Source organism: Ostrinia furnacalis, unplaced genomic scaffold, assembly GCF_004193835.3.
Source record: "Ostrinia furnacalis isolate ACB-3 unplaced genomic scaffold, ASM419383v2 OfSCF0069, whole genome shotgun sequence".
NCBI lineage: Eukaryota > Metazoa > Arthropoda > Insecta > Lepidoptera > Crambidae > Ostrinia > Ostrinia furnacalis.
This window is the reverse complement of record NW_021130308.1, coordinates 1666827-1684788: the sequence shown is the minus strand read 5'-3', so window position 1 is coordinate 1684788 and position 17962 is coordinate 1666827. Positions and strand designations below refer to the sequence as shown.

At 37.5% G+C, this 17962-nt stretch overlaps 1 protein-coding gene across 4 annotated transcripts in view; it reads left to right on the top strand.

Moving 5' to 3' along the window:
- Positions 1-362: 362 nt before the first annotated feature.
- Positions 363-17962, top strand: part of LOC114366075 (mucin-5AC) — a 30798-nt gene continuing 13198 nt past the window's right edge. For 2 of the 4 annotated variants that reach the window (XM_028322866.1, XM_028322858.1), the window contains exon 1: positions 379-703. In XM_028322866.1, coding sequence (XP_028178667.1) covers positions 555-703 — 149 coding nt within the window. In that variant the 5' untranslated portion in view covers positions 379-554. Of the gene's footprint in view, positions 704-17962 lie in introns of all 4 variants that reach the window. The other 2 variants (XM_028322882.1, XM_028322873.1) reach the window with 2 other exon arrangements.

Sequence of the window (17962 nt, the reverse complement as noted above, 5' to 3'; positions counted from 1 at the left end):
TAGGGCGCGGACTGGGGTTGCCTGGAGTTGGCGCAGAGTAGGGCAGCTGGGGCGCAGGGCGGCTGGCTGGGGCGGGTTAGTCCCAACGGCCCCGGTGGATCTGCCCCGTCAACGGGGTGGATGGGAAAAAGTGTTTCAACGACCCCGGTAGTCATAGCTATAGAGTATAGCTAAGACTATGACTACCGGGGTCGTTGANGACCCCGGTAGTCATAGCTATAGAGTATAGCTAAGACTATGACTACCGGGGTCGTTGAAACACTTTTTCCCATCCACCCCGTTGACGGGGCAGATCCACCGGGGCCGTTGGGACTAACCCGCTGGGGCGGGGGCGGGGGCGCGGCTATAAGTAAGAGGCGCGCGCGCCGCGGCGAGGTTAGTCGCCGACCGGCAACGTCGCCAGCGGTGTCAGCCACCCCGGTTCGTCTCCCCTCCAGTCCCACGCTCGCCTCTCTCGCACCAACACCGGCGATCCTCGCTTGCGCAACGGTTCAAAACCGAAAGGTCGTCGCTATTGGCATTTAAACGCTCTCTGACATTAGCGTTGCATTTAAATGTGCGATGCAGCTTCCTCGTTGAGCTTCACTGTCGCAACCGTGAAAGGCGCGTGTGTTGACGCGAGTTTCTGTTGCAGCCAGCAGCCCGACCCCGCCGGCCCCGCCGCCGCCGCGCCCGCCGCCATCATGCTCGCCAGGATAGCGCTGTGAGTACCCCACTTAGCCTCTTAGCACTTACCGACCCACCATCGTCGACTCCCGACCGAGAGATCACTCTAAAAATATTTTAATAAACACAATTTTAACAGTGTTTCGACATACCAACAATTTAACACGTTGACTTTCTAATAACAACTACGGTAATTTGTGAACGACTGGACCTCACCTCGAAACCTGTCGTCAACGCTCATTGTCACTTTCATCGAATGTTAGCATAGGTGTTAAATCAGCATTTACGTAATACAAACTCAGTCGGGAGAGGACGTCGATACTACGAAAATTCGATCTGATTTCTCGTGTGGAAATCAGGTTTTCATTGCCCAACGGCAGCGGCCTGACATCACGAATGGGGGCGCGTATTTCTCAATGAAGGCTGCGAAATATTTTATTACTTTTAAAATATGCACGACTAAGCGCTCGTGCATATTGTCCCGTGCGCGGGCGCCGCCCAGAGGCAGCCTACCCGCGGCGAGGACGGATTCAATCATACGCGCCACCGCAAATTTGCGGCGACGCAGCTTCAAATTAAAATGTAAACTTTCCGCCGAGAACTTCGAGTAATCACGCTCGTACGTCTCGAAATGCCTCGCAAACGTCTTGCTTTCTAACACTAACGTTTTCATTTAGATTTCTACGGTGACTTGAAAAACGCGAACTTTCAGCTCAGTAAACATAAGTCGCGATGTTACGTATAAGACGTAATAAAAAATAAATAAAGCAAGTCTATTCATACGTAAACAATTGACGAAAATGATCTAACAGAATCCATTGTCAAAGCTCTCTCCTGATTGCAACATGAAGTGCTAAGTGTATGTACGGAACCTGCTCATTCGCTGTTACAACATAAAAGAGTTTATATTCCTTCAATTTTGAGTTCTGATCCTGAGACGTACGAGCTATTGTCGTCTACAAGAATGGTGTTTGAGGACGTAGAGTCGCACCTTTCAAATATGTAGTTAATTGGAACTTATGATTGTTTAGACAATTTTATGCAATGAGCACATAAAATGTCTTTAGGTCAAGTCTTAAACAGGCAATTATGAGCTAGACTCGTCGCAATGTGTTCGTGCTCTAATGATATGATAATGAAAATGCTTTACGCAACAGTTTGAGAGAAGTGAGTGAATTTTTGATTGACCTTAACATTTGAGCACGAAATATGTTAAAATTATAAAATACCACTTAATTGTTAATTAATAGGTTTCATTTCAAATTGCACCGACATAAACGACTTATATGTGTTACTTGCATGCTACATGTAAGGTGCTTCACCGATAGAGTAAATTGCTATTAAAATTAATTACTTTACGGTTATGGTCACATTAACTTGCTAGTAAAATTATATGCGCAATTTCATATATCCGTTTTTACAACATTCTTATCCTCACATAAAAATGGAAAATCACAGTTGCAGTAGTTTATCGGAAAATTACTTTTTACATGAATTAGATTGAATCAACTGAGACAGTGCCATCTGCTTACTACAAAGTTACTATTCTTATGTAAGATGCGATAGCTATTGCAATTTTTACGCATTTCTCTAGTCGGGCGTGACCATCTCAATGATTTTGTCATTTCGTATTTATCTAGGTACAAGTTTCATATTTTACCTTGGAGTTTAGAACCATAATGCTTTCAGTTTCCAAATAGCAAAGCTGCGTTAATACTTTCAGATAACTCCTTAATACCTACATGACCATGAAAAAATCCACACTGGAATATTTTGTCATTTTTCCTGTTATAGGTCCTTCCTCTTAAGCTCAAGTTCTTGGAATGTGAATGTATAATTAGCCCTTAAAATTGTTCGATAAAAACATTCGATATCGGTTATTCCGAATAGTCTTTACACCAAATTAAATACCATTCAGTTTCTACACATTAAGTGTTATTAGCAACGTTTAATGCAGCAAAAATCTATTGTCGTAATTTGCGTAATTCTAAATGACACGTAATGTTCGCTTGATGATGTAAATAATTAGTTATGATGTCTAATTGGAGTACGCTAATAATAGCCATTGTTTATTTTAGGAAGAAAGTAGTTTAAATCGAGTCGCGGTTACGTGTGCTTTTGACAATAGTGTGGTTTTATTGTTTGGAGTACTTCCTAATTAGGTACGAGTAACACGAACACTGAAATTTTTGTGAAATGTTATCTATATATATAAAAGAAAGTCGTGTTAGTTACTCCACTTATAACTCAAGAACGGCTGAACCGATTTAGTTGAAAATTGTCAGGGAGGTAGTTTAGAGCCAGGAGAAGGACATAGGATACTTTTTATCCCGTTCGAAATAAAAAAAAAGTCTGCTTATTTATTGCCATTAAGGCGAAACAAAGTTCGCCGGGTCAGCTAGTATTATTATAAAAGAACACACAGTAAAGCGAAACTGCCTTCGTGCTTCCTTGTTAGATATTCGAATCACGGATAGCCATTTCTCCATGATACAGATTTTCGATCGACGCGTGCGTAAAAAAGAAAGTGTATTTAACACAGTCGATATTTCCTTCGCGTATAAACTCATAGAGGATGAATTTAAATGATGATGATTCGCAAACTCGATTTGAAGTGGCTGCACGATGCACCTACCACGGGTTACGAAAGTTAAATGACATAAGATTACATTACAAAATTATTTAAACATTAAATTATACGTATTGTGATATATTCTAGAGATACGAGATTATCAGTTGAAAACTTTAGAATGTTTTAAGTATTTTCAGTTGCAGCTTTTGACTATTTAGCTTATTTTTAACGTCGGTAAGACATATAATGTACAATCTTATTAATGTTATCAAAGATTACTGTTCTTACAGTATACACAAACACAAGCCAAAGTAATACCTGAGATATTAATAAAACCGAGTGTGTGTAAAGTATGTTTATTTTAAGTTGGTTATTAATTATTATGTTACCTTATTATTTCTAAAAATATAATTTCACTTTCAGAGTTTGTACATAATTGTAATTACTTTTAATGATCGCTTATATAAGCTTTTTGTAATAAATGCCTTGTATATCCGATGCTGATTAAATAATACACTTTATTGCTGCTAGAGTCGTAATCTGAATTATAGTGATTGATTGAATAAACGTAATTAAAAATATTACTTATAGTATCTGAAATTTAAACAGGTTAAATTCGTAGAGACCTAATTAATGGGCATGCCTCAGTGTGTTGGAAAAAAACAACAATTCTCTCATTAGACCTATTTTGAAATACTTAAATATAATATATGTTCAATTTAATTGAATAAAAAACTCTTTATTTTTTTGGTTGGATGAACACGTTAATCTCTGGAACTACGAGTATTTGTTTGAGTTTGTTTTTTGTTGTTGTTGGATAATCCTTTTATCGATACGTTTATGGGCTGTAAATATAACATTACGAGTTGTGCATTAATGAAAAATGTTGGAAAAGCGGGAAAAACGATTCAAACGGGCACAGCTAGTTGTTTATAGAGCTGGATCAATAAAAAAGGTTAAAAAATTGGAAAAATTATTCAAACGGGCACAGGTAGTGGTTTTAGAACCGTTCGCTCATCTACAGGAACCTCGTGTCACGCGTGTGCGCAGGATTGTCGTAATGAGCCCGCGTCCGGGCCCGGACGTCCGCCTGGCGCGCCACTAGTTTCCCCGGAACCCCACAAGTCGGGCCCCGTCCGCTTTTCTTAGGGCTGCCATAGACATTAGAATCTAGCGGCGCCAACATCTTCCTTTGGTGGAATTTCACTGATTTAAAATCGCTGAGCTGTAACAAGTATAAAAGTAGAGTTTTAAATATGAACATTTTAATAATAATAATCAATAGTTTTTAGTTTTGGTCTTTTTGGAATTCAGGAACTTTCATAAAATGTTCTCGTTTGAATTCCTTTAACTTTGTCTCTTTTCACTATTTAAACACTCAAAATTATCGTAGTTCATCTTTATTTAGTCATACTCGCTTTTTTCTACCTAACCTTTTTTCTTTTCAGTATCATTGTAATTACCTTCTCACTAAATAATGTTAAGTATTGCAAGTGTATTGTCGATGATACTGAATAAACATTTTTTCTTTCTTTCTTTCTTTCTTTCTAACAACTGGTTTCTGAAAGGCATGTTAACCAACCAGAAAGTGTCTTGATACTCTCATTGAAGTAAACCAGAAGTCGAACTTATTTTAGTTTATAATTGGGTTAGCAGTTGATAGCTTCTGTTATTACCCTATGCAGTGAAGTTAGGGTTGAAAGATTTAAGACAATCGCGATGTAATACTTAATAGCAGCCCTCGCTCGTGACGCACGTCTGCGGGTGGCCTTCACTTTCGCTTTTACGCGCGAAGCTCGTCTGCACGTGCGTTGCGCCGGCGCAAATGGCGATGTTGTGACTGAACCAGCGCTGGTCGTTGAACATTCACCTCTATTACAACTGCTTAAGATGCTACAGTGCTAATCTTGAGGTGTGCTGTAAAGTATTGTTTAGACTTACAAAGCACAACCCACACTAATAGACGCAAATACGTTCTCCCCACCAGAATTATGCCGTTTTCTAGGCTCAAGTTACCTACTTTTTTAACCAAAAAGTGATATGACTAGAAGTAAATATAAAAAGTGGTGTTTGTTTCAATTAAATTTGTTAATTTCCCCCTTTCCCATAGCCTGAGGTAACGTTAACGAGAAAGACAGGCAGAGCCGGTATGGTATCGAAATCGTTTAGCAGGGCAGGGCTCTAACACACTATCGTGCTACGCCTCTACACTAGGAGTATTAAATGTCATATGTCGTGGATTAATTTAGGCTAAAGACAGAGAAGCTGCAGCTTCTATGAATCCTTACGAGAGGTTTGCTCATACCGAATTAGTCTTAAAGTCCTCACAGTATAAACTTTCTATGATATCACCAAATAGATATTTGAGTCTTTCAAATATGAAGTTTGTAGATAAACTACCCATGACAGACAGTCAGGCTTAAAGAGACGTGAGTGAAATATGATAGGCATCCGTTTCTTCAAGTCATGTACGGAACTATTAAAATTAATACATCGATACTGAACCTCTAATTTTCTTGTCGGCTACATAATGCGAAGACAATGGGGATAGGAAGCCAATCACTCACGCACTACACGTGGTAGAGAGCCGCGCGTTCATACTTATTAAACGATATCATAATGCATACTTACTGGATGATCTCAGAAGAACTTGTTTCAATATTATTTTATTCCTAAACAAAAATTAAATTCGTGCGATTAACCTGCGAACTCCTGGAAGAGTTACGAAACATTTTTAGTGGCAGAATGATTTTCCAAGTCAGATTTTCCAACCCTATTTTGAAAATCCTTTTTTGAACTGAAGGTCCACTTAAATATGGCTGGTGCTGGTGGACTGCTTAGATTGGATTTTCAATCACGAACTAATCGTAGATCCTGAGATAGAGCGCACAAAGTAGATAAGACAGCTGCTGATCCTAGGACATCTATCTTTCTCAGGCGTTCTTACCCTGATCTCAAGTGACAGATGGTCTTATTCCACTCCTACTGAGATTTTTTTGTGTGTAAGTGCACTTCACACATCGGCGTCACGACTCTTCATCTGGCAGATGTTACATCCGACGCTTTCGCTCACGCGAGCGCTCGTTCGGCGCTTGGTCCCATCATTATGATGGTAATGAACTTACCGCCTTTTGCGCAACAGGCCCAGGCGGAACCGTAGGCCATTAGAACGTCCGGCCCAAACTAATCCGAACGTGTTACTCAATACGCGTGTTACGATTCATTTGTTTTATTCTGCATTGATGAATTATTGCTATATACAAGCGAGCAACTTTGATTTGTATTTTCATCAACCTATTTACGAAGCGATAGGAAATGGGTTGCTAGTTGTCAGTTGTCAATCATTACTTGTCAGTCATGTAGACACACAATTTTAAAGAAAATGTTACACTGGGTTCACAAATGTTTTTGTATGTTGTAAGGCGCTAATGTTTCTTTTTTATTAAATAATTCACAATTTGTCGATTGTTTAGCAAGTGAATAGTCAATTTTAATTATTATTTTAATGCAATTGACATTTTTAAATTAATCTGAGAATAAATTGACACGACACGGTTTTTGAATTACCGTTACTTGCGTCATCTACATTATTAACAATATCTGTGAAAGCATTAAGTTAAAACAATGCGAGTTTCGTAAATAGTAAAAAATGTGCTAGATTCATCAAATTATTTTTAATAATTTAGCCTTAGTATTAATCTCAAGTGGTTAGGTACGTACAGTGACTAAAGAACATACTATTAAAAGTCTCCTAGCCTAGTTTAAGTACTGGAAACAGAATATGCTGCTAAGTATACGTTTGTAATATATTAGTAACTAGCTGACCCGGCGAACTTTGTTCCGCCTTAATGGCAATAAATAACGGGATAAAAAGTATCCTATGTCCTTCTCCTGGCTCTAAACTACCTCCCTGACAATTTTCAGCTAAATCAGTTCAGCCGTTCTTGAGTTATAAGTGGAGTAACTAACACGACTTTATTTTATATAATAGACTAGCTGACCCGGCGAACTTTGTTCCGCCTTAATGGCAATAAATAAGCAGACTTTTTTTTTTAATTTCGAACGGGATAAAAAGTATCCTATGTCCTTCTCCTGGCTCTAAACTACCTCCCTGACAATTTTCAGCTAAATCGGTTCAGCCGTTCTTGAGTTATAAGTGGAGTAACTAACACGACTTTCTTTTATAGAGATAGATAGTAATACTTACTAGACGTCCATAGTTGACAATGTTAATGATCGGGAATTGCTCATTATGTGAAAAAAAACTGCAAACATCGGGTTCGCTGAAGCGCTGCACGCGACGCACGAAAATAAAAAGCAGTAAAATCTGGGGTGTTCCACGGAATGGTTAATTTCGCGGTTGGACGACCTTCGGCGATGGGTCCCCGCCGCGGGTCCGGGTTGCCCGAGTTTGCTTATCACTTTCTATAGCGAGCGATATGTCAAGGGCAGCCGGTCGCCGTCGCGAGTCACGACGACCCGCGCTGACCACGAGCTAATCCTTCCACTCTTTCACAACCGGCCTCAGCCACCCCCGAACTGCATTTTGCAACGAGCTATCGGAATTCCAGTAGTTTCAGCGCGGTCAGGCTTGTAGCGGAAAATTGCAGGAGTATTTTTCTCGCCGCGTGCGCTGCAAACACTTGCAGCAGCTCTGATAGAATCAATGGAATGTTGCAACTGCAGCGTGTATCGATGCCGCGGCTGGAATGCGGCCAGGTCGCGGCCTGAAACTGCGCCTGTTACAATGTTTTGTGTGCCTGCGCATGAAAAAACTATCGAGCCTAGGCGCTGGCTGGCACAGTCAGTCGCCGTTGGCCATGTCGACTACATCCAAAACACTTACATAAACTATCACGTTCAACTTTTAAAAAGCTGTGCATAATTCTGCTGTTTGCTAATCGCTACTTGAATATTTTGTTCCAGTCTTTAAGTTTTAACACAAGTATTACAGCTCAATTATACTTACTTTTCTACGATTACTTAGCAGTTTACCTAGAGTGGTAGTGGTAGGTTATTTAAAGGCTAAAATAAGTTGATTAACAAACATTAGTGATTAAAATATTTCATAGGCGTATTAATAAGCGTTAAAACTGCCTAATATAATTTTAATTAGGCGTTGGAATGTATTGCGACATGTTTAATTTTTTTTCATTCGTTTCGTTACCTGCACAAGAAAATGCAACACAATAGACTTTAGTATTTGAAATTTGGTTCGTTTGACCTTTTGAGTATGTACCTTGTTCTATATTCGGCGGGTTTCGCGAGTTGTTGAACATTTTATTAGCAGCATGTATCATGTTGCACGTTGTTGGATGTGACTAGAATGTAAATAATGCACTTATATTTCCGAAGGTACTCTTTGGTATTAGCAGAACAAACAGGTTTTAAAGTTGACTTGTATAAATCTAGTCACAGTCTCAGCTAAGTACCTAACACAATTTCCAACTGACAACTACTTCTAAGCGCTTTTAAAGACGTAGAATCAGACGACAAAATTAAATCATAAAGGGACATATCTGGGGGTAAAAGGGGAAAGTAAAGTATCCGTTATATGTGCAATGAACCAGCCAAATTCAGGTTTAGAGGCTACACCTGATCTGTTCTGAAATATCATTACAATAATTTTTATTGATGTAAAATTGCATGTTGCAGTTATTTGATAAGTTGATGTAGAAAGACATGAGGTTATTGGCACAGTACTACTTGAAATCCAGGCACAAGTCATCAAGTATATTGGCAACGAGAGTCGACTATTTGCGCAAACTATGCATTATATCACTTCAGTTTCATCACAGATGCGCATCACCCGCTGTGTCTGACATGTCATAATGAACTGACATTGGATTAAGTGTTGCATCACTGACATTACCAGCAGGACATCTCGATAATCCGTGGTTTACGTTCGCATTTGCGTTTTGTAAGCATCACTTTCGGCGTCGACCAATTTCACTTTCATGCCGATGACCTTTGGTGGAATGCGCTGCGAGATGGCAGATGAATAAAACATGGTATTAAGCACCATATCCTCCCTCGCTGCGGCATCCTCGTCTGCGACTTTCTAGCCGAAGCATTGTGGCATCTGAGAGAATTTAACCTTTAGCTGATTGCACGCGCGTTGCGAAACATAGTCAACGGTGATTCCTAATAATTACTGAGAATGTGGACTCGTCACCGCGACCGCCACACCTCGAACTCGCTGTGTTTTTTGACCTTGCCTCTTTCTATGTCCGTGATCTGCGTTACGAAACCCGCCACCCGACGACTCCGATGAAATGCCTATTGTATCACCGCACACTCAGAATATAATTATAATTCATTATTGTCAGATTTATTTTAATTTTATGCCGAATGCGAATGTACAACGTGTTTACAGCAGCCGGGCGCTAGACCATTAAGCCGTTGATTAATTGGCGTGTAAGAGGATGGCGTTAGTTATCGCGTTTATTAATGGGTCATCGTGACTCTTGATTCCGGAGTCCGAAAAATACGAAGACGAGCATTTAAAGTGTTGCATAAATAAAAGGGAGCGGTGGTAACAACTCACGCATGAGTTCCTGTTTGCGAAACATGTTTATGGCGGCATTGTGGTAAAAGTTGATTTTCTGCTTGGGGAAGCGTAGGCCTCGGCGGGCGACGCCCTTGACATGTGGTTTTGGAACCCTTAACAGCAATTTCGGGAAATACATTTGATTTCTTAACTTACAGAAACGAAACTAATAAGAAGGTTAATATTCTGTAAGTTTGTTTGGTTTGTCACTTCCTTTCTGATCGGTATGCAAATGTAATGGAATTTTCGGTACATGAGATCTCGTTCGGTTTTAGCTGATTATCACTTAGGTATAAAAATAACACGACACCCAAATCAGGTTTTTGTTCTTTTTTACGAACTCAACTTGCATTGCGGATTATAACAACCGATTTAAAATAGAATGCACTAAATATAGAGGCGTCTAAATGATTCAAGGTTGCGGTTGCGAAACACGGAGAAAAAAGAAAATGTAGTGTTGTCAACGTGTTTGGTTAGAAAACATCGATATGCGACCAAATGACTATTGAGCATTCCGTGCGTAGTGTTGGCAGTATGTCGGTGTCACAGTTAGACAGGTACTTGCGCAGGCGGCCCTTAGCATTCCGGCCATGCCTCGACATGCTGAATGATACCTACTCGCCTCCGCCACGACCTGCGCGAGGTTTATTTTTAAACTTAAAGGGATCGTAATCGAATACCTTTTACCTGCTTTGTTTGTTTCTCGCACTTAAAATAACTTCACTACCTTTTGTGTCGATGCTACTTATCATGATCAGAAGTTCAAATAATAAAATACGATAAAAATAATCATCAGCTTAGAATTTTACTCATTTAGGTTTTGTAGAACAATAAACCAATAACACAGTAAAATTATACGTTTCAAATATAATCAGAAGAACAATGCGTAGAATGGCTAGTCAAAGCTTTTTTGGTTAGGAGGTAACTTGAAATGTGATGAACTATTGTCTAGCGACAGTTGTATGGCTATTGTTATAATGCAAAACATTTTCACATTATGATGATTGCGGAGGTTTTGCTACTTATAGTTTCGTCAAAATAATATTTAAACGCTAAGTGGACTGAAGCAGGCACTGCTAATTTTGTGCACTTTTTAACTGAACCTTTATGCAATACTAGACTCTATTGTGAGTCCCAACCGTGAGATAAGATGGAAACTTGAAAACTACATTGTAATGTGTTTTGTAACCGCCATTGTTATTATTTTTTCAGAGCATGTGACTAGGCCATAGACACAAATCGTAAACTTTTCAAATTTAATCATAACAGAGAGTGATTTGAAGTTTCAAGTTGAGGTTTTAAAAGCTCTCTGCCTTTAAAATTACAAATAGTTTGTACAACTATTAATGTTAACTTAGTATTCGTAAAACAGTCGGTATTTTCAAAAGACGATCAACATTACGTTTGGTTAAACTATTTTGTTTAATCCGTACAAATATATTTCGCAAATTTTTTGTATCAATATTGGAATTTCTTCAACTATTTTATGCTAAATCCTCACTCTTTCTCATGATGCAGGTTCCATAGTTTCGTGGCTCAGTACCATTTATCTTTCTGATTGTTATTTTTACCTCTCCAATCTTGCGTGTAATTGAATGTTTAAGCTTTAAAAGTTATTTATTACTATAAAGCTTTGAAGGTACTCTACCTCAGTTTAATAGTCGGTGTAATAGCACATAAAATTGAGAAGCGCATTTATTGAATGGAATTTGGTAGACTTTCCTATAATATCTTACGTTCAGTAGTTATTGATCAGTGTTCAAAAGAGAGGTAATTAAAATTAATAGAAGGTCAATAGGTGCAATATAACTGGGTTGTTTGACTCTACATTGAGTGTAACAAAGTAGCACTTACTGCACTCGACCTATTGAATTTTGCGATATTCTAACAAACTTGCGTTTCTTTAATATTTATACGAATAATAGACGATGGAATGGACATGCCTTCTGGACGATTCTATCGTCATTCAGCCTGATTATCACTTGGACGCGCGATCATAGTGTTAATTGTTACGTGATTGTAATACCTAGCGGGCTCGGTTGACGAACCCTGGTACCGTTTGACGTTGCCTCATGAATTATATCACTGACCGTAGTGGCCATGCCTGTAAACTGACGGTGACAGAAGACTGACGTGTTTTAATTTGCCAGTTAAACTGATCCGTGACGTGCATTTCAATTTCATTATCCTGTGACTTGATGTTTTTAAAAATATTTCCCTAACCTAACTATTGGTCGTTCTTAAGAAGCTATAGTGTATAATCTCATTTATTAACTAAGAAGTAGTAGAAACCAAAAAGGGCTTAGGAATCGTAGACTTTTGACTAAAAAGGTGGAACGATGACAAAAGTGTGGATCGGAAGAATATCCAAAGCCAAAAATATTGTGAATGAAACTAATCCATTCACTATCCCTAAATCACATCGTTAAAGACTATTGCTGCTATAATGGGTTTAATTGTCTTGGAAAGCCAATATAAATCTGCTATTCCCTATAATGTAAAGGTGTTGGATATAGCCATACAATTTAATTTTGTGTATGGCAATTATCTAAACAAATGATGATTGGTACAGCAATAAATGAAGGTGTTGCGTAACCATCGAAACGGCTGGTTAATTAAAAGGTCAGCTCCGAATCAAGGGGTCACCGATGATAAAAAAGAGGAGAAACTTTGTTTAAAGTTTGTATGACAGTTGCCTTTTCACACTACAATAACAATTAAATGGATTGTTACAGCATAACACATGATTATGATAACATGTCGTGTGAAGTAGTTAATCAATTAAGCAACGCGGTTTAATTAGGCATACACTTCTGTAACTTTGCAGTTCGTTATAAAGTATTACCTGATGTATTCTTTAAAATGAATTAAAAAAGAGTGACGTGAGTAGTCTACGTAGAAGTCGGCTTAAATTACATATAATTTAATACTTTAAAATAGTTCTGAAACATTAATCACTTAACGTTTAAAGAAACTCACTTTTCGTAGATTTAATCGTGTATTTGTAAAACGATTATTTTAAACTATGCTATTGTACCTAGGCCTACGTATTGGGTTCTGATATGAAAACTGTATTAGATCATAAATCCTGGCATTAAGTCCACCAGTTGTACAACCATTTGTTTCAATATTAATAAATAACACAAAACGCTTCCCTGAACTTTCACATTCTTTCAGCATTTAGATTTTATAAATTAAAAAGAAAACTCGCAATTTCTACACAAAAGTCATAGAGAACTAACCTAATAATCATTAATTAGCCGGTTTATTTGTAGTAGTCATACTAAATATTGATTAAAAAATAATTAACTTAGGATTATTTACTGTTAGTTGTTGGTGCGTGACATAGCCGGAATTGTCGAGGAATTTAGACTTAATTAAAATCGAGGTGCCGGTGAAACTTGTTATTTCTAATGCCATTGCATAAGACTCAATGTTTGATTTTGATAATCATAATTTATAACAATAAATAAAACAGATGAGCCTGTATCTGATGTCTAAATCAGCTTCTTCCAAATTAATATGAAAGTAACATGAAATGAAATTCAGTCAGGCTAATTTTAAGAAGCTGCTGGATCAATTTTGACGACACATTCAATCGAAGATATCTGATGTTATTGGGATAGACTAGGTTTACTTTCATTTTAGAAAAATAATTTGGGTAATTCGCGCCTGAAACCCATGAAATAGCGGGCTTAGTGTCTAACAGATCAAAATCCACCATGATAGAGCTCTACATAAATGTAACTAAATAAATAGTATAGTCTTATTGTGTTCATATCGATTTTATCGCCCTCCATGGCATGCAGACATTCCTGCATATGGAAGCAACTGAATATTAACAGTTCTGTCATGGTTCCACGTAGACGAAGGCTTCGAATTCTGAAATGACTCACATTGGGTTTCCCTCTCGTTCGTGGAAGGTGTGAAAGAGATAAGGAATGCAATAGGCAATTGATTACGAGCACATTTGCTCCCGTACATTCACCGCCGACCTCGTAATTGACAGGCGGACCTTGTGCCAGGACACTGTCACAGTACGCGTATAATGGCCAGCTCAGTGTTTAGTAATCATTGAAAATTATGATTTCCTGAAACTACTTATGGAGAATAATGTTTGAGCTGTGTTAAATTGGCTCTCGTTTCTATTTAGTTTTGGAATAAAGGATTAACGTATCTTATGTTAGATCATAACATACGATAACGGTCAGTTAAATCGATCAGTTGAACTTTAATTCATCCAAAAACTGACCGTGTGCAATGAATTTGAACATTTTACACTAGGTCAGTTTTTGTATGTTCATTCAAGATCAGTTTAACCGTGAATGTTCAGCTTACGAGCTTTAAGCCGGCTGATATCGTTGCTCTACCATAGTGTTGTGCACGAGAGTAAGTAGTGCTGGTCGCATGGGCCCGTAGCTGCCAGATTCAGGCTGTTCCGCATGGCTAGCCATTACTGGTCACACTTAACTAAAGATTGGTGACCAAAACATAACACTGATCGCGCACAATGGCCCTATCATGAGGCTAAGTGCGGTAGTCGATTGCCCTGCAAAACTAACATAACACTGAACTGAATATTCGTTTTCAGTTCGTTGATTTCTTGTATGAGAACGCTTTCAATTTCAAGTCCCAGATACTCTATGAAACGCAATTGGTATCTTTGATTTTTAGGTACATGATAACTTAGTCTCTAATATCTTTCTGGTGTAAAAGTTTTAAGTAACATTGTAAAGTTTTTGAAAATCCGTCCTGTAAAATTTTTGCTCGAAGATATAAAAAACCTTACAAATGTCAGTATAGATCACTCATGAGCATTGGATCGGTTGGCTTCTCGTGTCAATACAGTGTCTAAGTATGCATAAATCCTTGTCCTGCTTATAATATAACAGCTCGCCGCGTATGATCTACCCGGTACACTGATGATTATTCAAATGCAGAACATTTCACAATCCTGCGTATTGCCATGAACTTTTAAATATTTAACATTATACGCACAATGCGTAGCTGGAATCTACAGTAAATACCAAACCTTGCGACACCTATAAATATTTTTGTAACATTTCTTAATATTACACTCTTTTGCAACCCTGAACATTTTAGTCGTTGTTAAAGGTTTAAACTTACTTTCTAATAGTCCTGAGTAATTTTATGCATAATCAAGGTTATTGGAAACTGTGCATCTAAGACCGTTTCACAATCACATTCTAGTGAAATATTAATAGACAATGGTTTGGTCAATGTAATTGCAGTTTATATTTCTAATCTTGTTTGTTAAACAGAGCTAGAGTCCGCGCCAATAATCTTTTAGCATTCCTGCAATAAGATTCAATCGCATTGAAACCGAATGTGCTTGATATAATGTTATGACCGCAGACTGATTCTTAAGATCACTGAAACAACCTTAACTTCACAGATTTAACTGCATGTCATTAAACTATTACTATGCAATCGATAGATTAGATACTATATCTACATCTACTACCAATAATATCGTGTATTTAATTTATGTAGGTACAAATTCCATATTACTTAACAATGTTTGCTGAGAGCGAGCCGATTGCGTAAACCGGCTAGTGAAATTATTATCGGGTCCGGGTTTCCCTCGCTGGTAATAATAATTTAGTATATTTTATTGACAGTTCCAAAAATCGTTTAGGGCTGGTTTTATAATTGTTGTGACGTAAGAGGTGCGTCGAATTCCGTAGCGCATTAGTGACATGCTTATGAATTGAATTATGTCGGTATTAGTATATCAGGTTTTGTGAGAATGTAAAGCGATTCCGGTATTGAGTGATAGCGAAAGTGTTTGGGGTCGCGTAGGAGCGTAGTATCGATGGTTCTGAACAATTTCACATTTAAATCTTTCTCGTTATAATGTTACAGTAAAATTGTGACGGCCGTGAGTTAATTTAACATAATAAAAATTTTATTCAACGTAAATACACAAAGTAACCTCACCAACCTACTCTCGCGCATATTATAAAGAGACTAATCAAATTTTATCGTAACTTGTACAAAATATACGTCATAGAGAATCGTACATTTAACATCAGCATATAAAGGGAAGGGACGAAAGATAGTTTAATGTTCAGTGACTGTTGGTCCAAAAGGATCATTAAAAAAACTGAAGACAATAATATTTTATTAAGACGATAGCCACACGTAGGTACTCGTACGTACAAACTGTAAAACGTAATCTACTTAGTTCTAAATTTATTAATATTCATTAGGTACTCATTACTACTAAACATCAAGCCATGTGAAAATACTGAAACTATTCTATGTGAAAGTGAACTTCAGCTCCGCTATCGCCTACCGTCAATTATGTAATAAATCACTATGTTTTTATGAGTTGGAAGTAATTTATGGATGTGTGTTCACGGTACAATATTCAGCAATCTAGATTTTTTATTTTGACCACGATAAACAAAATATTATCTACGAGTATTTTAGTGTGTATTTCACCTCTTTACTTTCTATAAGTACACGAGCTGGTTAATTTTAAACAGATTCTTATTCTTAAACCTTGCAAGTTGTACCTGCATTTTAACTTGTAATTTATTTTTCAAGTTTTAACATAACGACTAATATTAACAACCATTTCGATGATTAAACTTCAGTTGAGCATTCATAATGACGAACGTACGATAGTAAACATCCTTGCGATTCTCATAAAGACGTTTCCAAAGAAGCACTGGTAAAAGCGGGGGGCTGATGAATTATGCAAAGAACCGGTAAAGTAAATGGCACTGGTCGCCCAGGAAGTCCCATCAGGCATTCTTCATATAAAACTATAAACAGTTGGTAAGGCACGTCGTTAATTTGTAATGGGAAAAGTTCAGACCTACGAGTTTACGATCGGAAACTAATCGATTGCCTTTTCGAATCGAACATCACACACACACATACACACACACATCACCTCCAATGGTTGGGTTTTATAGGCGGTCAAGCTGTAGGTGTAGATTCTGGCTACACAGGAATTGCAGCGGTGGGAACGAGAGGTGGTAGGTACTGGTAATAGTCCTTTAAGCTAGATATATTGGGGCTTTATAAATTATTAACAGTTTTTTTTTAAATAACACTGATTGTTTTCTAAGAATAAAAAACAAATGACTGTGTATCAATTAATTATTAACAACCGTGCTATACAAACAAATAAGGGGAACAGTGAAGAACCTGTGCCTATTTATTTAATACATAGGTATTTTTAACTGAGACGTTTAGAATACATAAAACAATGGTTTTTACCACATCAATTTAATAGTACTTATTGATGCTTATACAATAGTAGTTAATTGTTTTAAAAACACTTGTTTCAAAAGTAAACAAAAATACACTAATGCATAGTGGGCGAGTTTTTAATAATATGCAATTTACAAGATAAAATAAATTGGTATTTATTGGCAAATTATGGTAACTTACTTTATTCTTTCTTATTCTGAGATTTGACTTGCGGTTCACTTAAAAGAAATATGAAATTCCCATAAATTAAATTATCTATAAATCAGTTTCCCTTTCCTGACGCAGGCGAATGTTTAAATCTCTTATATATGTTACAGGAAATGTATGAATTCTAGGAATTGTAGGTATACTATTCCTAGGAAACGTATACAATTCCGAAGCTATTTAGGAAATGTATAAANCTTGCGGAGCACCGCGCACAAGAACAAGTGCGCGGCGGTCGCTCAGGACGGAGTCGTTGAAGTCGCGTCTGCGTTCCGCGGTCGCATAGCCTCCTACAGGTTACCGGTGACGACCGAAACAGAACATTCTTTTCCAGACTTATTTTTAAAAAGCGTAGAATTCAAACTCTACAAACTTTTACAGAGTTCTCTTAAAAAACATGTAAGCATCAAAGTAAATTTAGAATATTTTGGTAATTTCCTTTTGTTCAAAAATAACGAACAACAAATAAAATCGTTCGCAACTAAAAATATTATTGTTCATCGTAACTTTGAATTTAAGCGCTTATTTACATCAGTATTAAATATCTTAAAAAAGAAGGTTGAAGAGTTTCAGGAACGTGATAGTGGATGGACTTTTCTGAGTAATGTTTATTTAGAAGTAAATATTAACAAATATGATCCATTATGTGGATCTGGGTCGACTTATGACTTACGACTTACGACAGTTGACGGTCTTATGATCAACAGCATTAGTTACGCAGA